Raw genomic sequence first — 23,668 nt, forward strand, 5'->3', positions numbered from 1 at the left:
TGAACTTGAGGCTGCTTTATTTTTCTTTTAAAAAGTTGTTACAAAGTGTCAGTCATGTGCTGTTTGTACTAGCCGGAACCTTTCCAGTGTTACATTTGTAATTCAGCTAAAACAAAAATCTATGCAACTTGACAAAACAAAGTTGCTGGGGGCTTGTGTTCAGCTTTAGACTGGTCAGATTTCACAGTGATTTTTACAATTACTTTGGCCAATGTTTCTTGAGATGTTCCTTTAACTGCGGCATGTTAGACTGGTGCTGCTTGCACACATGACATCGAAGGGGCAACTTGAGGAGCTCAGGGGTCCCATCTTTTACCAGAACTTTTCCTTTGGTCTTTACCATCTCTATCACATCTGAAGGAAACAAAGACATTCGGGCTCAGAACACAGTGCATGCTCAGCACTATGAAGTTTGTGCATACTGCTTTACCTATACAGCATTTTATCACTGCAGAATAGGATAGTTCTACTCCACTATTCCACAGTCTCTCTTCAAATACTCCATTTAGAAATAGAAGTCTGTCCTATTGTTAAACATAAGCCAAACAAACACTGTGCTAGGTTTGCTGAAAAAAACAATGTTACCCAATATCCAAAACTAAGCGTGACTGTCCACGTCTTCTAACACTGTTTAATATTTACATTAGCTCTGAAAATACATGAAAATGATAAAATTATACATCATGCAGCAAATGTTATAAAGTCTTTACCGTGAGAGTTTAAGAAGTATTCTGTAGTAAAAGAATTCCAGTGCTTTTTGTTTTTAAGGCAAGGGGAATCGAAATCCTGGCTGATTACGTGGAGATGTATGTGACTGAAACCAAAACACAAGTAATCATTATTTTACATTTACAAAAGAATCACAGCAACATTAGCTAGCTAAGAACGTTAAAGGATTCTATCCTTTCCCTATGAAGCACTGTGGCACCAGTTCACACCTGCCCTAACCAGGTCCAGCTCCTCCAGATGTGTCTGGGGCATAATCATCAAGTAGGTGAGTTACACGTGGGGTTCAAACAGCTGTAAATGGTGACATGAGTTAACTTAGACACTGATGGAGATGGCATTAGCAAGAAAAGCAACTCCCAAGACAGCATTGGATAAAACAAGGTGATTGAGGGTCAGGAAGGAGTGCAGCCCAGAACTATTTCTAATACAACTCCAGCGAACGCCATGCTTTCAGCCAGGTACGTTTTGGGGTGGAGGAGGGTGTGTGTGTTGGCTGAAATCAAAGCTGATGGGACTCAGGAAAGCACTTTACCCCACACTTCTATTTGAGTTGGGGCCTTTGGCTCTATCTGTACTACAAATTCAACCACCTCTGACAACCTGGTTGCAACATGGTCATCCCATAAACCAGCTGCAATCTGTAATATAGACTGCACCTTAACTGTGCTTTCACCCAATGAGGGGCAGGGCCGAAGCTATGTCACATGCAGTCTTGACACAGGATGTTATCCACTTAGAGGTGGTCTGTTAGAAGACTGCCTGTCCCTTCCTATGCTCCACATGCACCACAAACAGAATTGAAGAAAAGCTCGGGATGGAAAGGCAGAGGAGGCCCACTGCCCCCTGATACTCCGCTGACATGAACACAGTTGATGTCAGCATTGTCCGTGTCAGTGCCAGACTTAAAGGATGCCCTAGGGCTGGAACTGGAGTTGACGATATGGGGCCTCTCACATCACTGTGTGGTCCCGGGGAGCAGCTGAACGGACCTGCTTCATTCCACATGCCAGCAGTAGCTGTACTTTTCCTGGAGGAAGAGTCTCCTCCACGAGACTGTTGTCAGTTGTTGGCTGCATGTGTGTTCTCTCTGTGTGCTACACCAGTTCTGGTGCAGTTAGCCAGCGCAGCAGACCTCAATCACACTGCCCCAGAGCACCAGAGATTCTGTTCAGTAGTGAAGGCCCTCGCTCAGGTTTATTGTCAACGAGGCACAGTAATAGCACCCAGCAGACTCTATGGGGATACTAAGATGTACGCCCCGTTACAATGGGCTCAGCTCAGTGAGCAATGTGACTCTGTGCTCCTCCTCGGCTGGACAAAGACACGCCCTCTGTGACCCCTCTTTTATACACTGCTACAAACAAGTTACCTATTGCTCCCTGATGTGGTTAGTTACCATCTTTTACCTTGTACCTGTAGGTTTGATCAAAACATTTCTATCCATCATCCTGACCTTTTCTTTAGGAGGGGTCAGTGTGTCCCTGTATCGTCTATGGGGCGTGTGTTTACACCATGACCTTGTGGCAGGGTCATTGTTGGGGATCACCCTCCCACCCTCGCCCCATGAGACCCTGATGAGGGCATCACCAGGGAAAACACTTTACTAAGCTAACTGACACTACTACTAAGGGTACCAACTAACTATGTACAACTAAGTCAAAGGATGAGGAATTGTGAGTTGAAGAACCACACGGCACTCCCACTCCAGCCATGGACGGATGGTAAGAAGGAACTAAGGGGGACGAGGTGGTGCCACGTCATCTATCATGAGGTGGGGCATAGGTGCTGGACCTGTGAGTGCAGGGGATGCTGCTGCACCTCCTGGTTTCAAGTGGTTTCCATTATATACAGGGCTTATAGTTTGGCTCAAGGACTCAGCATCCCCACCAAATTGTTTTATCACCCCTGGGAGGGGCTGTGGCAACAAGATGCAAGTGCTGCCCCCTACTGATACTGCTAGGCAAAATCCTGCAGCTCTGGTGCACTAGGTGCATACACACTTAAATGGAATACATGGCTCCATCGACTCGAAGAACCACCAGTCTACACCATAAACTGGAACATTCACCACTGGGCTTCTCCAGTTTTTACAGTGTAACTGTTAAGAGAACAAGCCTGCATTTTCTGAGTGCTTCATAGAAAAGTCCAGTTCTGACAGATTAATAAAAAGTAGTCATTTTCTTATAAAATGTTGCTATTTTTAAAAGATGTGATACTCAGAAATATATAATTAAGCAAAAAAAAACTTGAGAAAAATACAGCCTAGCTAATACTATCTGTTTAACTTTTCTTTTGTTTAAATGGTGGGGATCGTTACGTAGCAAGCTCTATATCTCGTCTTAACGACATCCAATATTCCTGTTTCTTGAGACAGGAACGTCATAAAACAAGAATTTCATTTTGCAAATTTTCAAAATAGGGCCTTATCAGTACATCAAAAAGGCTCAAGTTCAAAAACAGGTACATAACCTGGCTACATAGGCCTGAAATCTGTATCACTGTTGAAGGGGTTCCCGATGATAAAATCTTCTAAACAATCTTACCTCATGCTGGGAATTGCATGATAGCCCAATCTGAACTTCAAGCTGTCTTTATCCAGGCACTGTTGGACCAGCTTTTCCCCAACAGCATGCATGTGTTCTAGTAGTTGAAGATGCTCCTTTGTTACTAATTTTAGACTGGAGATGGAGTCCCAGGGTAAGATTAGCCAGTGGTAACGAGCTTTGGGATATTTATCCTTAATGACTACAACCCTTTCATCTTTGTATACCTATTAGAGAGAGAGAAAAATCAAGGTTATTCACTGCTGACTGAGGTTCCTAGGAATATTGTAAGAAAAATAACTTGAATTATCTAAATATTTGGCTTCACTGATCCACACTTGCATGCTCCATGCCACTGTCACAGACCCAGAACTCTTCAAAAGCAGTTAGTCTAGTCTGGGCTGGGGCCAGTGCCCACCTACAGATGTACAGAGTGCACCTCTGAAACAAGGTAGGGCTAAACTTACTCCTTATTTCCAAAAGGCTAGTACAGATCTGTGGAGAAAATATATTTGGAGCTCTCCAGTGACTGTTAAATAGACTACTTTTCCCATCATAAATATACCTCCAGAGAGCCACGTTGACTGGTTACCAAGCAATAAACACTTACCCGAGACGCAGTGGTGGAAAGAGTCTTGAGATTTTCTCTGACTCTAGAAGTCTCCTATGCGCCATACTCAACACATTTTACAACAACCTGTGAATTGTTTGGATCAACATATCTCCTTCAGGGCACTTCTCTGCAGGCAGCAGAACTAAGATAACTTACAAATGCAAACTTTCTGTTTGCAGTGAAGTAACAAAAAGGTCTTTCCACGTCCGGTTCACAGATACATAGATGCCAATGCCAGAAGGGACAACTGTGAGCATCTAGTCTGACCTCCTGCATAACACGGGCCAGAAACCTTCCCCACAATAATCCTGTTGAAGTAGAACCGATCTTTTAGAGAAACACCCAATCTTGATTTAAAATGTAGTTTGATCTCGATTTATGCAGACTGGCTGCCCAGGGTCGGGAGTCACAAGGCTGCTGCTGGACGGCGCTCAGAGACTGCATGCAGCAAACATTCTAGGATGAGACTAACGACAACCTTGCTTTAGCAGAAATAATGAAGAGGCGAAAAGTCTTCAAAGCCTTTGGTGCTCACTCACCCAGCTAAGGTGATTTTCACTCAAAACCACTTGCAAGGAGCGGATGTAAGAAATATATTCCTAACTTCCTGACGTCTCTCTATTTACTGGGGTCAGACTGAGATCACTAGGCTACATAAGACACTGTTCTGGAGGGCGAAGGAATCCTTTCAAACATTTCAGCAGAGGATGCTCCAACAGAAATTTGCCATTCATTGCTGATCAAACTGAAGGAAAGTACCACAACGGGAGTTGTTGCGTAGAGCAGTGGCTCCCAGTGTGGCCCGGGGGCCAAAAGTGGCCCACTGCTCCCCTCCTGCTGGCTGCAGAAGGGAGACGCTGCCTAAGGACCAAGGTGGAGTGTGTTGCTGTGGGGCTACAAGACCGGTACAGGCTTCTTGCTACAGCCAAGGGGATGGGAGATCAGCGCTTCCCTCCCCCGGGCTGTTGCAGGGAGCACAGCAAAGCATTCTGCCTGGGTCCATAGGTGCCTGGGTCCATGGGTGGAGCCAGAGGGAGGGGAGCACTGATCTCCCGTCCTGCTAGCTGCAGAAGGGAGCCACTGCCTACGGACCCATATGGAGCGCACAGGGCTACACAACGCATGCGGTTTCCCTTCTGCAGCCAGGAGGGCGGTAGACCAGCGCGGAGGCAGCCTCCTCTCCAAACTCCTTCTGTCTGGTTGCAGTGGGTGGGTGGGGTGGCGCTGCTGGTGGAGCAGCCAGGACCTTGAGGAGCAGCAGGACTCTAAAAATCAGTGCCTTCCAGTCTGGCCTGCACTTAGCAGACCATCCATCACAACTTAGCTGCCAGGCCATGGTGCTTCAGTGTGTAGTGACAATCACTTATCTACACTAGTGCTCGGTCTGTGAGTGTGACATATTGTGAGTAGTTTGTAGGTGTAAAATAGCAAAGTAGCATCAAAATGTTTACTTTAAATATGTAGTGATTTGAAGTCCTTAATGGTGTAAACATCAATACATTTTTTGAGTTGATAGACTGGTGGCCCTTCAGGGTTGTATAAATTATATTTGTGGCCCTCGACCCAAAGAGGTTGGGAACCACTGGCGTAGAGGCTTGTATTTTAAGTTGTCTAAAGCGGTGAGATTTAAAAAGAACACTCAGCCTGTTAAATAAAATAGGCAGAAATTGTAGACGGACTAGTACAAAGAGAAGGAAGCACATTCAAGCTAGGAGATCTATGAGTTAAGCGCGCAGAGCTCCTGGTGAGGTCATAGATTGGTATAACGAGTCAAGGGATTCTAGAAACAAAAAGGAGAGCTCTTCTGTTATATTCATGTCTTCACTAGGCCGTTCCAGCCCCTCTCTGGACATTGCTTTTCTAGTGGGGGAAGGAGAGGTCACTTACTGGCAGCTGCTGGATTGAATAACCGAGATTTGAGGACTGAACATCATCACCATCCTGACTGACTGGGACCGTGGGAACTACCATTATACCACTGGGTCTTTGTTGACCTGATCTTTAAAGCCATGCCAACTAGAAAGGGGGAAACTAATACACTACCACCTCCACCAGCTTTGGCTAAATCCCGAACAGCCACTAGGGAGATGTAAAATCCAAGTTTCAACCATTGCCTCTCCCCTACTATGCCATTTTCCTTCCCCATCTCATTTCTCCTCTTGCTTATCTTTGCCTTCTTCCCAAGCAGAGTCTGGCTTGGCCAACCAAGACACACACACCTTTTGTAACACTGCTGTGAACAGAGAACAGCCAACTTGACCCTGGTAAGAGCTTGCCAGGTCGGGAAGCAGCTGGTAAGATGGCATGCTGGGCCTGTGCCCTCCCAACAGCAAGGCTACCAGGGAAACACGCTTGTTTTTCCATCCCTGATATCCTCCTCTTATCCTTGTGTGTACATCTTCCTGGTTTTGCTTTAAAGGAAACAGGAGCAAATTTCAGCAACTCAAGACTGTACAAAGCTGGACACGTAATGCCATCTTTAACACCATCCAAAGCTAGCTAGCAGAGATTTCCCCCAATATAAATCCCATACGACAAATGAAAAAAGTATCAGAAAAAATTTTAATGCTTTTACTCAACTTTTTCAGTTCCAAGTATTTTATCTGTCTCCCCTGTTTATCTCAGAGGCCTGGTGTACTTTGAGCAGGGGGTTGGACTAGATGACCTCCTGAGGTCCCTTCCAACCCCCGTCTATGATTTTATGATATACTGACTGCGGTGGTTGTATGCCAACGTAACCTGAATCAAGATTAGTTTGTAGTGTAGACATGGCCCGAGTTGAATAAAAAGTCAGTGTGGTTTTCATTGTGGTTACAAAGCAAGTGAACCAGCAATAACCTGATGTAAAACCTCAAACAACATTAGCTGTTTAATAGCGTAGCAGTTAAACAGCTGATTTATTAACACTTTATCCTTTGCTGGTCTAAGCATCCTGCTTATCAATACAATACTCTCAGCCACTTAGGGTCTGAATCAGCACTGAAATAGCCATTTTCCTCCCCCATGGAGAGAGACTTGCATTTCCAAGAGTAATTGATCCAAGAACAAAGCACACAGGTTTCTGATAGAACTCTCTTTTTCTTAATGCAGTAGAATTATATAACCGCAGGGGGCCAAGATCCACGCAGTCAGGTGTATTTGGCTAATTCTTCTCTGGCTGAGCACAGCAAAGGGAGCGGAAATGAATGTGATGTCAAGAGGGCCAAATACTAAAACAAGTGAGCCCAAACTAAAGCTGCTCTGATCCCAGCAGTGCTCTCCCGTGCTGTATTCCATAATAATCTGGGAATTAGTGGAAATATGCAAAGACAAAGAAAGCGTTTCTCTCCTCCACACCCACCTCAAACTCCTTTTAACAGAAAGGCACTGTCAGTGCTAGGCAGCCCTTTCCTTCCCTGGTCTAACAGCAAGGGGTGACGCCATGTCATTCGGCCGGAACAGTCTCAGGAGGAGTAGGAAGCCATTGTCTCCTAAGGGCCATCCACAAAGACTGTCTTTCACTTGATTTCACCCTCCTTGCTGGCATTCCCAAGTTGGTTGAACCTCAGGACCTAGTACAAAGCCCAACTATTCACCCACACAGGCATTTGTTTACGGTTGACTGGGATGTGAGTGAATTAGGCTCAGAAATACTGGCTGCTTAAACCTTGATAAAATAATTTTCCTCTGCCAAAATGAACATTCCAGAGGAGAAGCTGCTTGGCCAATAGCTCACTTCCAGAACAGAAAAAAACAAGGTTACTTACCAGTAACTGTTGTTCTTCGAGATGTGTTGCTCATATCCATTCCAACATAGGTGAGTGCGCGCCCCGTGCACGAGCCTCCGGAAGCTTTTTTGCCCTAGCAACCCCCGCAGGGTCGGCTCCGGCGCCCCCTGGAGTGCCGCCCTCATGTCGCGGTATATATGGCGCCACCGACCCCGCGGGTCCCCAGTTCCTTCTTTCCGCTCGTGACGGTAGCTGGAACGCTAGTGCCCCTTGCTAGTATAAGCAAGTAGCAACCCTTGTTCTGCATTTGTATAGATAGTGTTAAGTAGTTGTTAAGTAGATAGTGTTAAGTAGTTAGATAGTGTTTATAGAAGTTTAGAAAACGGACTTTAGCCCTTCGGGGCTGGCATAGCCGCGCGCACTCACCTATGTTGGAATGCATATGAGCAATCACTCGAAGAGAGAATGACTATAAATTCCTTGTTTCTGAAAGGGACCTGCAGGTAATGAAATTGCTATTGTTCTTTTTCTGGAAGGGACCTGCAGGTAATGAAATTGCTATTGTTCTTTTTCTGGAAGGCAACAGAAACAAATTTCCCCAGGGCTAATACCACCAAATATTGTCTCAAAGTTACTCATTGTGTAATTACTCAAAGTGTGTTCTGAATCAAAGTCTTGAGACTCAAGATTGTCAGCTGGAGTTTCAGCTAGTAAGAGTAGTTAAACATCTGCTTACCAGGAGCACTCTGTTATAGCCTGAATTATTTCTCCCCTTGGGGGGAGGATTAGCCATCACCACCACAGAAGAACTGAACTTTAGAGACACTCTGGTTCAGACATTAGGTAATAGTTGGTTCTGTATTATGATACTTACCCATTCCAATTACCACTTTGATGGATTTTGGTAAATCCTTTATTAAAAAAAACAAGACACCTTCTTAGACTATAGATAAAGACTGATTCTTGTTGGTACTAATTTGATGATTTAACTTTAATATTAAAGTAATTTGATTTCATCTTGATCCGATTTTGATTTGATAGTGATAATGGTTTTATTTCTAGGCTAGTTTACTACTAGCAACAGTCTTAGCATCAGTGATAGGTTTTCTTGATTTTATTTTGGTTAGTTTGTGTTTTAATAAAATGTACAAAACTTAGTGTCTCATTTCTTCACCAAGCAATGTGGGTGAAGAACCTCTGAGGACCCAAGGGACACAGCTGGTCAGCTTGACAGACTCTCTTAATTAGTCCTTGGGTCTCATAACTGCCTGCTCTAGGCATGGTATTGTGAGTGTTTCAGATTGGTTATGGGATCCAGATGCTGAAGCAAGTGAAATATGCTTTATACATAGCTATAAATGAAACCAAGTGACCATGAAAGGAAAACCTAGTGCTAGGGACATGACTGTCACAGAGGTCTTGTTTCCACGAGATTCCACCCTCACCACCCCACACACTCTTGTTAAATGGGTCACAGAATCTACCTCTCCTGAACCACAGGTGTTAAGAAAAGCAATTGGGAGCATCATTCACAATGGATCTCCAAGGTTATAGATGTCTCCTGCTGGCCTGTTGGAGAAGGACTAGTGCCTCTCCCACCTGCAAAGAATGCATCTAGAAGCCAGGCTGATATACATACATACACACATGTGCATTAATGTTAACATGCAGTTAGTGCAACACCATTCTGAATGGGATGCTCACTGAACATGGAGTGGTAAAAGTTATTCCAAGTACAGGGTGTGTCATTCCCACCTGCATGTTTGGGTCTTGCATGGAGATCTTCAGACCTTGACTCCAATGTCCTAAATGTTCCTAGAGTTTAAATAAAAAGACACTTTCAGAAGTTAAAAAATGTAATGATAGTTAAACAGAATCCAAAGTCTTCAATTAAATAATTTTTATTATAACTCCAATATTATTTTGCTGATACATACCTGTGTTAAGTAGTATTTATATTTTCTTTTAAAAAATCCTAGGAAATTACTTTAAAAACTGCAACTTTAACTCCTTTTTAACAAAGTAAAACACTGAAAAGTTAGGAAATTCCAGAATCAGAGTTGCCCAGGCAACCTCCGTTTGGCCCTCTTATACATTTGCATTATGACACAGCCCTTAATTACATGATCACAGACTATTTTTCCACAGGACCCTGCATTATTCAGTGCACAGGATGGATGGCGCTCTGGGAACAAGGCAGCCATTACTATTTATTTTTATTTTTATCCTTCAATGGGTGGCTCCAGGTCTTGTTCACTGCCACCATCCAAACCTTGCACTGAATGCAACACTATTAATTTCCTTTCTACTGCACCCATCGTAACATCTGAACCTTACAGATATTAATACATTTGTCGTCAACAACAATGCGAGAGAGGGTGGGGGTGTTCCGTGGGTGTTTTTTTGTTTGTTTTAAATAGACAGCACTGGGAGATTAAGCCAATATTAGCAAAAACCTCTACTAACTTTGGGTTTCTGAATGATCAGGTGCCCAACTTGAGAGACTTGGGGCCTGATTTCTTTCAGAATATGAAGCATTTTATAGCATTCTATATATTCAAAACGCTGCACAGATATTAACAAGTTAACCCTCCTAAGCCCCTCATGAGGAAGGTGTGGTATGCATCTCATAGATGGAGACACTGAAACAAAGGCAAAGTGACTAGCCTAAGGCCACACAGTGAATGACACAGTGACACAGAGTTAGTGGCCACCTCTGCAAAGTTTGGTTTCAGTTGTAGGCCATGAGCCTGTTCTGTCCTGCCCTGCAGCACTGACCACATTTTGCAGTCTGTATGCAGGCAGCCTTTGAACTACTGACACTTACAGATTCACAAGCCAGCTGCCTAAATGAAAAAGAAAACACGTTTAGGAAATGCAACCTTGAGTCTGAACATCCCCAGGAGTAATAGGACAGCCAAATAGTTTTCACCTGCGAAAGAATGTTGTGTTTTGTTTGTTCTTATGATAATAGTTTAGTTTTGATAGTATGAATGATGTAAATAATAGTAAATAATTAAAGAGTTACATGGATGAGTTGAACACCGGAAAAGTATGTGGAACACCCGTAAGGAACAGCCATGAAATATTGTCAGCTACTACATACCAGCCACAGTGGATGTGCACAAGTGGACTATACGAATAGTGCACTTGGGCTGACAGGTACATGTTCTGCCACCCAAATCCAGCGGGAATTCTGCCAGACTGGCCATCTGACAAAGATTCCTGAAGGCCACTCCTGTGCACAGCCGATTGGGTGTGAACGTCTCTCTATGGGTTTTGCGAGCATAGCACTGTAATAGTATTTTGTTAGTATTGTGTTAGCTATAGTGAGAGCCTGTTCTGATTAAATTGTATTAGCAATCTGCAAATCAAGTGTTACCATGTCTCTGGTAAATTGCCACTGATTGCTGATACCAGCCCCATGTAACACAGTGAGCGAGCAGAGGCAAGGAATTCTTTTAACAGGTTTTTGGTATGTGATGGACACTTTATTTAAGGATCCTTCTACTCTGAAAAGTGACAGGGGAAAAGAGTTAATGGGTTTCATGTGTTCCCATTCTCAGTCTTCAGGTCAAATCTACTCCCTTTACAAGGACATCGTCACCCATCACCAAAGCCCTGATCTTGCAGTCTGCTACAGGCAGTCCTGTGCACCTATATGAAGCCCCACTGACTTCAATACGAGACCACCCATGTGGACCAGACTGCAGGATGGAGGCCTTAGCAATTCTGTGGCTGATGTACAAGCCAGAAGGGAATTCAGCTTGTTCCCCAAAGCTGTGTTGGCTCTCCCATGCTAAAGAGTCACTCAGCCAGAACTGGTTTCTGCACTAGTCAGCTGACCTGACTGACTTCACTGAGGCTCAGCCTACACTGACAGGTTTTTAACCTTCTCCCACAATTGCTGTAGCACCAGTGCAGCTCCACCGGTGCTGGCAATGGTGGGCGCGCTAGTGCAGGGTATTCTACTGCTCACCTTGTGGCTGGAAGAGTTGTCCCGGGAGGAGGAGGAGGAGGAGGAACTATTGGTGTTTGGCTTACAGCTTGAACTACCATCCTGAAAGTCCGGTTGTTCCATTTTCATACTTTTTTCAGACATGTTTTCCACATCACTATTCCCAGAGTCTACGTATGGCCTCTTGTTAGCTTTTGTCTTCCCTTCCACTCCTGCACCAGACACCCATGTTTCTTCCAAGAATTGTATAGTATAGGGGTAAAGTTTATTCACAATATGTAGAATCTGTCCTGGCTTCAGTTTCACTTCTTCATCCTTGCCAATATCCACCAAATCAACACTGGCTGGGTTAACTCCTAGCTTTGGATAATGAGAAAATAAAGCACAATGCTTGGATTGGCATACAAGTGTAGATCTCTCATTCAGAATGACTAAAGCCCAACTACCCCAAACCGTCCTAGGACATCCCTGTTCCTGCAATGCAGAGAGAGAAGAATGTGGCATTTCCTCCACCACTGCTCCGCATACTGGCCCATTTTAATGGAGCACAAAAATTAGAGTTGGAGGTATAGATTTAGGGCCTGCAGTTAGAACCGCTAGCACAGACCCTGCACCAGCATGAAGCCATAATGAGCCTAATGAGACCCCACATGGGAACAGGGCCTGTGTTAGCAGAGCTGGCTGTGACCCCAAACCGCCATGAAGCCCTATACCCATATGGCACCCCCCTGGGGTCACTAGGTTCTGTGTTAGTGGTATTGCAGGTGATCTCACCCCAGCATGCAGCCATGTGGGATCCTACATGGGTCCAAGTCAGTGGAGTTGGCTGTGACTGTACATTGTCCTGTGACCCAATGGAGTCAGTTCCACATGGTTACAGGGTCCACATTACTACTAGCTGTGATCTCGCACTGCCCTGGAGCCCGTGATCCCAATGAGGTTAGTCCCACACGGGTACAGGATCCGTGTTAGTGGCATGGGCTGCAGGACTGAGCTGTGTCTTCACTTGGGTTTAAAGGCCCTGGGCATATTTTTGGGTGCTTGGAAAATAAATAAAGAGCAGAACCTTCACTAGTCTGTCTCAGATATTCAGCATCAGAAACCAGCACCTTGGTTCCAAACAACTGTACTTTCTGATCCGTCCCTGCATAGCAATGTGTGTCTTCTCACTGTGCTCCAACTGCACAGCATCTTTGGAAGGTTCTTTGCATATTTCATTGGTGACTAGGTCTGAGAGAGGATTTTGCCATTCCAAATATTTATCTGTGAATAACCATGGCAGGCCTAATGCTGCCCTCAATTACACAGGAGTAACACCAGAGACAGAACTGGGCCCCATGTTACAAATATTTCAAATAAAAAATAAAAATAAATTGAAAAGAGGCAGGTCATCTCGATTATGGGGGGGAAAAAAAATCAATCACATATTTTAGGAAAGTACTGAAAAAAGTTCCTCTTCTGCCACTTAGTCACATTAAAGAGGCATTCATGCAGTTCTGTTTCTCTACAAACTGAGCGTCTCCATGATCATATTAACTATGAAAGTATTAATAGGAACATGTAAGTATAGCTAGCTGTGCATACAGAATTGTTACAACCCCAGACTCTTGTAATATCCCATTCTGCATCCGTACAAATATTATTTTAAATGTTATAAAAATCACACAGAGAACATAAGCAAGAAATCTGAATTGCAGCGTGCAAGGCTGGTGGATTGTAGCATCAGGCACCAGGAAATAGAGAAAATGGCCAAGGAAGAAGAGATAGCCCACCTGCCTGGCAGCACAGAGCCCTACACCGGCCCATTTTCTCAGAGGGGGCCCAAGGCTCGCTTCCATCTGGGCAAAACAAGAGCAAAAGGAAATTAATTCATCTTTCCTGGGAGTGTCCCAGGAAGAATGCAGCTGCCCAGCCAGAAAGCAACCCCTTCTCCATGTTCTTCTTGCCCTTGGGCTGAGCTGGACCTGGTCACCTTCCAGCTCAGTTCCCGTAAACTCTTCCTGTTTAAATAACTGTCTGGATGGGCTCAAGCAGAGACCACCTGCCTGGCTTCCTTTGATGGACGTTAACCCTTTCCCTGCCTGAGTTATGTACAACCAGTCCACACAAAATACTATTCAAAACATTAAAAATAATACCCTGCATGTATCAGCTCACTCAGCAATGCTCTTCACAAATGCCCTATTAAAGGAACCACTCACAAGGGAGTTAGGCTCAAAGTTTGACCTACCTCTTCTTTCACAGCAGTTTACAAATCTGTATAATTCTTACATGTTTCTTCCCCAAAAGAAGTGTTTTGGAAATTCAAGTGCTTCCAGAAGCTCTGCTGGTGGCTCTAGAGGTAGTGCTGTCCTCTCTAAGTCAGATATAACCAATACCCCAGCATGAGGTGACTGTACTGGGGTGTGGCTGTGTGTGTGCAGATTTGGCCTCTAGCCCCTAAACACTGCCTCCAGATTTCTCTTTAGCATAGTTCCTGTGTGAACCGTGCAGGTATCCAGCAAGGGCACTATGACTCAGAGCACAAGGCACTCTGTATGAGTAGAAGTTTTAGCCCTTGTCAAATTTCAGCTGGGATCCCAGGATATTCTGCTGAATTATAATGCCCTCAATTTTCAGCTGAATAAAGTTTTCTTCACTTTCCATCCTGAACCATGTACAGTTTAAAGGCTACTCACTGACACCCAAGCCCTGCACTTCCCTCATGCCAGAAGCAATCCTCATATACAGTGAAACTTGCACTAAGAGCCATCTGCAGAAGCAGCTGCCTATCTGAATACAGTCACAGGAGTCCCAAAGTTTCTTGTACAGTTTTACTCAAACTGTAATTAAAGCTGTAATTACTCACTAGGTAACCAGTGGTTGCTGATCCATTGGGAATTTCACTGAATATAGTTTGTAGCCACGTGTAAAACATTTATCAAGCAGCTGGGATCTTTGGAAGAAAGGTTTGTTTCTAAACAAACACAGTGAGGCTGCAGTGGTGCTTTTTGGACCTGTAGGGCACTGCACCCAGAATATAGGATTTGATGGTAAGTTTAAAGACTTCTGTGAAAAAACAGTCTCTCTCTCTCTCTCTCCGGTAGGTCACCAGTCTAATTTGGACACAGTTTAGTTGTGACAGAGTTACCACCATTAGATGACCTGAGTGAAATAAGTTTGTTGGTCTCAACCCTACCCCTAACAATCAAGTTCTCAACATAAGAGATCACCACCACAGTTGAGATGATCGAGTCTTTCTGCAATCTCAGCAGAAGGGGACAATGATGGAATAGGTATGGAGTCTCCACTTTCCCCTGGAGTGATCTGGGGTGGAGGTCTCTTGGCACAGTGGGTGTGACTCTCAGTCTAACGACCCACCTTTCACCAATACAAAGTTAACTCGGTTATTTTCAAAGAGGAAACAAGGTACCCGAAGATTTTGTTTTTATTTGTATGAAATTTTTATTTTTCATGTTTAAGTCACAGAAGAATCCGAACACAACCAAGGGGTTTCAGGTAGGTGCAACCTGGGGCCTGCACACCTTGTCCATGTTCTCAATCTGAGTGACAAGTCTGGGGGCAGCGTGGATGGCAACAATGACTTGCAAGCCAGCAGGGGAGCTATAGCCCCTCAGCATCCAGCCACATTCTGGAACAAGGTAAGGCTACTTCGAAGAGCCCTGCTCCTTTTGGAGGCCAAGGGGAGAAATGGGCCCTGGATCACCATTCCTCCTGCAGGAGTGAGGAGGAATCAGCTGGTGGTCTTCAGCAAAGAGGCTGCCACCACCATCCCATCCACACTCTTCAGTGGCATCTCTTGAGATCAGCCATGGCTGGGGTCATGTGACCATCTGCATGGACAGCATTGAACAAGATGGTGCTGAGGAATTTTCAAGAAGCTGCACCAACCAGACTGCTGAATAGTTCCTCTTTATTCTCACAGCTATGTCAGAGCTGCTTCTGGAGCAGCAAGAATCTGGGTCCACCCACCCATGGGAAAGCAAAGGTTAATCCACTGACTGACTTTGGTTATAGTTACTTTGTAAGATCATAGAATCACAGATTTAGAAGGGACCACAAAGGCATCTAGTCTAACCCCCAAGATGGTCAGGCGCTATGCTGAATAATAACCCAGAAACCCAGATAAACAAACAGAGAGGCCTTGTCTAGGCTAGGAAAGCAGGCTGTTTTATTAAATATTTCTGCTAACCCTGGGAGGAGGGACCTAGCGTTTACTACAGCCAGCTAACACACTGTAAAGGTGTTAAACCCTGTCTATGCTGGATGCTAAGTAGCGTTTAAAACTGTTCATTAAAACACCACCTGTTCTCCAAGCTCAGACAGAGGCCACCCCCAGCAACAGAGTGGAGAAGCAGCAGCAGCAGCAGAAGAAATCTTAGGCCACGTCTACACCACAAGACTATAGCACCACAGCCAATGCTCTGCCATAGGTAGGCCAGCATAGCCCCATAGCGTAGACACAGCCTCCAGCAACAGAAGGGGTTCTTCCATCACTGTTTTAGCACCTTCTCCCTGAGCAACAGTAGGTGGGTCGAGGGCAGCATTCTTCTGCTGACCTAGCTGCATCTACACCAGCGGTAAGGTTGGCACAGCTACAGTACTCAGGGTCTGGATTCTTCACATCCTGAGCGACGTAGCCATGATCACCTAAATTTTAAGCCTGGACTAGATGTTAATCTTAGCCCTCTTCCAGGATGTTACTCAGTGTAGGGAAGAGGAGTGAAACAGCCCTTCATCTGCAGCAAACAGCAGAAGTATTACAGCATTAGCTTATCCACCGACCTCCCTGAGCGACGTCTTGTCCAGCTGTCTGGGTGTGTCAGATGACTACTGCTGTGATGGGATTGTGCCATCTGTCGTGGTTTGTGAAGTGCAAAGCACAATGACAACCCTGAATAAAGAAGAGTAATAATGAACATCCATAAACGAACATACCTGTTTGATCTTGACATACCCTTTATTACAGTCTGCCTTTAGCTGCACTGAAAAGAAAAAAACAAAGCATCAGAGTATTACTTAAACACAGGAGATCAGACTGCTGGAGTAAATTGGCACAGCTCTACTGAAGCCAATCTCAGCTGGCCTACAGTGATCTGGCCCACAGTGTTATGTTCCTACTCTCTTCAAATGGGTGACGACAGAAATACAGACCCTAACTCAAGTCCCTGATTCAGTTTATTCTAGTTAATTTTCAATTAATAAATAGTACTGAGGGGGCCAACATCTATTTAGAAGCCTTGACAGGCATATTAAAACTGCAGGCAACTTAAACACAGCACAGACCTTGTTTCGAATTCACATTTTCTGAAATCCCAGATGTCTCTATTGAACTTGCATCCAACACGTGTTGCTAACATTCCGCTCCCTAGACAAAATTACCAGCATCTACATAGCAAATGGCTAAAAATTATGACAACACTACTTAATGATTGTCTTGCCTGATCAATTGGATTTCTATTAATGTACATGAAATAAAGTGTCCAGCATTGGCCTTTCTGAAGTTCCAGAGGTCACATGTGGATTATAAAACCAACCTACCATATGATTTTTTGAGACACGCTTGCATAATGATTCCAGTCATGAGCAATTGACTGATATGCCAGAACACAGGCAGAGATTGACTGGAATTATCCCAACCGTCCACTCTCCTAAGGTTTTATAGATTTTTTCAGAAAGCCAACCTTGGTTATCTATGTATTCAATAGAGCTTCTTTAAACAATCTGCAGCTAGCACCACTTGATATTGTATAGTTGTACTACAGGATATGATACAAAGGAAATCTATCACAATCATATCCTTGCTACAGAATCTTTTATAGAGCTATACAGAATTTAACAAACTTCTATCCTTGCTACAGAATGTATATAGTTACTTTTCAATTTAGGAAATGCACCTACTGGCATTCTAGGAACATGAACAATACATAAAAATCACATTCACTGAAACCTTGATGTCAAACTCAAAACACTCTCCACCATCTATCAGTTCTATAAGAGTCTACTGGTTTTCTACAGACTACATATATGACTGTTTTATAAAGATCAATTTCTTCTCTTCCTGGTGGCAGGAAGGCCGCCTTCCCTCATGCCTGTCAGACTGCAGAGCCCTTTGAAGCAGAAAAAAAACCAGAATAGCTGTAGTAGGTAAGTAGCTCTACCTAAACAGCAGAGATCTTCTGTAGCTAAAATGCCCACTGGATTGAAGCCCCAAGACTGATGATTGCACAGCAAGCCAGAGGAATGCCCGCTTTGGTTTTCAGAGAAGAGCTGTAACTCCCACCTGAACTGCCCAGCCGTTATATGTAAATTTAAGCCCAATCGCTGCCAGCTGGCCTTTAGATTTTACAGCCTATCACAATAATGTAACCAAGTAGAAAAGCGATAAAACCCAAATGACTCACAATCTGACATGGAACCCATCAATGAATTTCTATACCTGTACCTCAAAGATTTTTTACACATTTTTTTGGAACTGCTGGGCTGTCATCAAGCCAGTAGTTGCACGTAAACTGAAGCTATAACTTACCCTGTTGCCGTGAACATTTCTTGTCTCTTATCTCCGTCTCTGGGCCACGCCCTATCACCACTGTTTCTAAGTGTGGCAGTTTGATTCGTTGACAGCATTTATCTTTCCTCACTAGCCAGCACACCCGCATTATTGAACTGTGGAACAAAACAAGAGGAGACAGATACATACGCAGAGGATTACATTCAGACAGGGACTATGATCCAGTGGCTGGAGTACAGGACTAGAAATCAGAAATTCTTGGTTCTATTGCCAGTCCACTAACTGGCTGTATGACCTTGGCTAATTTGCTTAACATTGCTGTGACTCATTATTCCCCCCTACAAAATGGAAATAGTGCTTTGATTATATCTCCCAGTGAAAGGTGCTGAAGTGCAAAATATTCACTATTATATACACAAAAGTTTATATTATTCAATATACTTTTTTTTTATTATGTTGAGAGTTGCACATATTTAAAACCAGGATTTCCCCCAATCAGTTGATACAGCTGCCTATCCATATCTCCTACTATTGCTTTTATAGCAACATCTCATTCATTTTTAGATTTACCACAGTGGCCATTTCTGTAAACTCCAATGCCATGTTTTATTCATTAGGATTTTACTAAACTGTGCATATATCTTCCCTTCAGTGCAATTTCCCCCACTTTAAATAACTGACTATCAAGATAGTATTCTTCACTAGTTAACCTACCAACTGGATGGGATTTAACTCATCACATTTCAGTGAAAAGATTTTTCAGGATAAGTTGCCCAAGCAGGTCCATGCACCCGTCTGGTATTTGGGATTGCATGTTTCCCTAATGCACAATACATAACTGCTTGTCTAATTACAAAATGTGTCCAGACATACTTCTACTGTTGCATTGGTGGATTGTTCCACACAATCACACCAGCAGATGAATTCCATCATCAACAGTAACCACCAGTAGAGGTATTTCATAGGCAGGCACAAGAAGCCCCACATTAAGAAGTTAAGGGATAACCTACTCCACAAAAGTGCTCTTCTAACCCTCCATGAGCTAGAGATTGGTTTAGGCCTTGTCTACAGGTGAAAGCTTTTTCAGTAAAAAAACCCAAAAACGGTGTGAATTTAAATCAACAGATATATTGCTGCAACCTACAGCGTGGACACTCTTATTATAGAATAAAAGGGAATTTTTCAGGTTTATCTTAAGACACTTGGGAAAGGGTTTAAACTTTAAACTAATCCAAAAAAAATGTTAAAAAGCCACTCATGGGCCAGGTCTACACTACAGAGTTTTGTTGGCACCTCAGTCTCCTTCTCGGGCCACTCCTCCTGATATCCACCTGCTGCAGCCGGTTGACCCAGAAGGGCAAAGGGGTTCTGGGTCTGCATACATGTGACTGGGGAAGGCCCATCTGCCCTCTAGTGGCCTCTGCAATGATCACACACCTGAGTCCCATCACCAAAATACAGGAGTAACATATGGGAGAAACTGAGGCACACACACAGCACTCCAAGAAAACCCAAGAATACCTCCTCTTTGTCACACATAAAGCTGCATCTCCAGTAGGAGACTGGGAATCAGTATTCCAGGGTTCTATTCCCACTAAATCGCTCATTGGGAAACCTTGATTAAATCACATAAGACTCTGATGCAATTTTCCCAGAATGAGGTCATCCTTAAATTACTGGTGCATATTTACAACCCAAACTAGAGTTTAAAGGTTCTTCTCCCACCACCACATTTTTGATCCAACCACATGGCAACAGGACAAGTGTTACCTTTTGTGCTGAATAAGTCAAGTGACTAAATTCTATTTCCAGGCAAGCTACAAAAGGGAAGCACTCAGACTGATTTTTCCATTTCAACTAGTTAGACTGTATGAAGCATATGCTATATCATTACAAATTCGGCCATCAGATACAATACAAAACCACACAACTGTATTGTGGTTTATTTTAACTACAGATATACACACATCTTATTTTCCCACTGGAAAAAACACTAGCCATATTGAAATGTGAAAGGGACAAAGTTTGACAGAATATAGGAAGAACCTCCCAAACAGTTAATTATGTCTGTACTACTATCCAGCATGGAAAGTTATATCTCTGGAACACCTCACTTAAATCAACAATTTCATTTTTACTTGACATACCTTACTGGATAGCTATTATTTTTTAGATGATTTTGTATCAAAATTCAGAACAACAGAGCAGAAGTTAATCTTAACATCAGTCAGTTCCGGTATCATATTGGTCAAGTACCAAATAAGTGCCATTATCTGAAGAACATAGGACAGCAAGTGACCTTCTGAGTCATTGAATTCAGTCTGCTGCTATCACTAGCAACCTTGCAGATATAATCCTATTTACAAACTTATCAAGCTCCATCTTTAAGCTACTTAGGTTGTTTGTCCTGACTACTATTGGGTGGCTGTCCCAGAACCTCACTCTGATGGTTAGAAATCTTCTAATTATGCAGGTATAATGATGTATATACTGTCTATATTATAGTGTCTATACTGAGTAAAAACAAATCTTTTCATGAATAAAAATGAACCAATGTGTTATCCCTTCTTCTACTCCGTTATTCAAATCTTTAGGACATCATTCTCTCTCGCAAAATTGTTACAGACTTCCCAAATTATCAATCAGCATAAATGGGCCAACTGCAAAGTTGTGATCAAATTTCTATTCCTCGATAAATTTGCTTCGGATCAAGGAGTCAGCCCAAAAATTAAGGAGCCAGACAATGTGGACTCAGTGGCAGGGTGCCCTGGCCAGAGCACAGCAGCTGCTCTCCCCTCCTGGCCCCGCCCCTTCCCCCCACCCTTCTCCCACAACATGGGCCCAGCGCCAGAGCACCCTGGCCGAAGCGCAGTGACCGCTCCCCTGAGAAAAAACTAGGGACCAGACTTAAATTTCTAGGCACCATGGCGACCTGGGATTTGTTGAGCCCTGCTCTATTCTATATTATATCTGGAAAATATGCTTTAGCCAAACACAAGTTATTGTGCAGGCTACAAAATTTCACCCAGTTACTGCAATATGGAGACCACTAATTTGCTTTTGACTACTAAGGCATAACTTGTGTTTGGCTAAAGCGTATCTTCCAGATAGACGTCCACAGTCTTAATCTGCAGACATTGAGAGGGAAAATGCACCACTTCAATTGATAGTTTGTTCCAATAGTTAATCATTCTTATCCTTAGAAATTTGTGTCTTCGTACTATTTTAATTTGTCAAGTGTCAGCTTCCAGCCTCTCTCTGCTAGATTAGAGTCCTTTAATTCCTGGTATTTTTTCCCCATGAAGGTACTTATACACTCGAAGTCACCTTTCTTTCTTCTTACAGTTAAATTAAGGAGACTGAGCTCTTTATGTCTCTCACTGTATGACATTTTCTCCAGACCTCAAATCATTTTTATGACTCTCTTCTGCACCCTCTCCAATTTTTCAACATCCTTTTTAAAATGTGGACCCCAGACTTGGATGCAGTATTGGTCTCACCAGTGCTGTATACAGAGGTAAAATAACTTCCCTACTCCTATTCGCTATTCCCAACATTGCACTGAGATCTCACATTCTGTTGCTTGTCCACTATGATCCCCAATTCCTTTTCAGAGAAATAGTCTTCCAGGCTATAGTCCCCCATTCTATAGGGATGGCCTGTATTCTTTGTTCCTAGATATATACTTTTGCATATGGCTGCATTAAAACATGTTTTGTTTGAATGGGCCCAGCTTACCCAGTGAGCCAGATGGCTCTGCGTGACAGTCCTGTCTTTATCATTATTTACTACTTTGCCAGTATTTTGTGTCTGCAAATTTTATCAGTAGTGATTTTATATTGACTTCCAGATCAATGCTGAAAGTACTGAATGGCATCTTGCCTAGTACTGATCCCTGCAGAGCCCCACTTATTTTAGCAGTGAAGACATAGCTAATGGGCATTGAGAGTGTGAATGATGTTTTCTCTCACTCCGCCCCCCCTCCCAGGGCAGCAGCGTCAGGGCTCCTCCCAAGTTACACTGAGATAGTTGGTAAAACCCACCGGGGTGAGGAGTAGGGGACACACTTGCAGGAACACTTTTGGGTTTAATTTATGACATTGAAGCCAAACAGAAAAAAGCCATTCTGAGACTAGAATGAGGCTGTCCAAACCGGGGTAGGGTTAGAACAGGATGGCTCTACCTGGTTTCAGTTCACACCAGGTACAGCTTCCCAATGCGGGCAACTTAACAGGTGCTTAAAAACAGAGTCAGTGATGCAGGTAAACTGGTGCAAACCTCTGCCCGGCCACTTCAAACTGCGTTAGTGTAACCTGTTCCCAGGCCGCTTTACCTGAACTACAGGAATACACCGGAGAGACGGGCAGAGCGGGCCGGGGGGGCGAGGCCTGTTAGGCTGGGGCAGCTCTGCACAGGCCAGGCCCCAGACACAGCAAAGGACACACGCCTCTTGGACTAAAAGAGAACCAGACACTGCCCTCCCCCCCCACATCCCTCACACACTCCCACCCCACCCCCCCACCCAAGCCTGCCCCCCCACCCCTTTATCCCCCCCCCACGAACCTCCTCCCCCAGCCCACCCCCCACTACCTCCCTCCAACCTCCCCTCCCCCCACAAACCTCCTCACCCCAGCCTCCCCCACAAACCTCCTCCCCCCAGCCTGCACCCCCCCACTACCTCCTCCCCCCAGCCTGCACCCCCCCACTACCTCCTCCCCCACAAAGCTCCTCCCCCCAGCCACGCCCCTTTACACACCTCCGTCCTCACCCCCTCTCCACTTTCTCCTCACCGCCCCCCGGGCAGAGGAAGGGCCACGCGCGCACTCACCTTCTAACGCCTGTCGTCAGACTGCGGCTGCGCAGTGCGCCTGCCCCGCAACCAATCCTCGCTCAGCCGCCCCAACTGCCACTCAGCCAAGTCAGAGCGGCCGGCCTCACGTGACCGAAGCGGGGGAAGGGCGGGGCGGTGTCCGCAAGAGAGCAGGGGACGTTCGGCGGCAGCTCCAGTAGGGGGCAGCAGCAGCAGCAGCAGCACTAAGCCCGTTGTAGAGACCCATGGCGGCAGCAGCAGCAGCAGAGACATTGCTTGATGTGCCCCCCTCCTCCTTTTCAGTGATGGCAGGTGAACCCGTGTGCATGTACCTCTGCACTCCAGGTCTTTGCTGACCGAGGACAGCCGGCGGTGAGTGGGATGCAGCGAAGGGAAAGGGACAGTCTGGAATTCTGCCAAGTTCCAAACATCACATTGTGTTCAAACGAGGGAAGTGTTGCAGGATCACAGCCTCACTATGTTCTTTTGGTAGTTTGTATACCCTCACTATGAAATATAACGCATTCAGAAACTCGCCATTACTATGTATTTCCCCCAGATATAGTGCAATCAGCTGGTATGGAAAAAGTATACAAAAAAGAAAATAATAAAAAACTTTATTCCCTTCTCCCTCCTCCCAAAAAAACTGGACCATAGATTCCTTGGGAGACCCCTGCACCTGCATCTTGGGGCTTTCTTTACTACCTCCTGCTGAACTGACGTTTACATGCGAAACAGACAGCAAGATCCAGAAAAACAAATAAGAGGAATTTACAGGGTTTTCTTGCCATTTGTTC

General features: G+C 44.4%; 1 protein-coding gene across 10 annotated transcripts; it reads right to left on the reverse strand.

The window, feature by feature from the left end:
• Positions 1-22,986, reverse strand: APTX (aprataxin). Of its 10 annotated transcripts, none has more exons than XM_067553313.1 (9): positions 22,890-22,986; positions 18,080-18,216; positions 16,489-16,535; positions 13,323-13,388; positions 11,572-11,910; positions 9,297-9,407; positions 3,273-3,499; positions 711-814; positions 1-354 (listed from the first exon to the last, which is right to left on the reverse strand). In XM_067553313.1, exons 2-9 carry the CDS (start codon positions 18,207-18,209, stop codon positions 200-202), a joined length of 1,179 nt encoding a protein of 392 aa, XP_067409414.1. In that variant the 5' UTR covers positions 18,210-18,216; positions 22,890-22,986; the 3' UTR covers positions 1-199. The 10 variants fall into 10 exon arrangements, with proteins under 10 accessions (XP_067409414.1, XP_067409416.1, XP_067409413.1 ...); XM_067553315.1 differs by having other exon boundaries at positions 9,348-9,407; positions 22,818-22,905; XM_067553312.1 differs by having other exon boundaries at positions 22,818-22,905.
• Between the last annotated feature and the right edge of the window lie 682 nt (positions 22,987-23,668).

The sequence above is a fragment of the Emydura macquarii genome, unplaced genomic scaffold, assembly GCF_026122565.2.
Source record: "Emydura macquarii macquarii isolate MOO-44397 ecotype Brisbane River unplaced genomic scaffold, CSIRO-AGI_Emac_v2 contig_1451, whole genome shotgun sequence".
NCBI lineage: Eukaryota > Metazoa > Chordata > Testudines > Chelidae > Emydura > Emydura macquarii.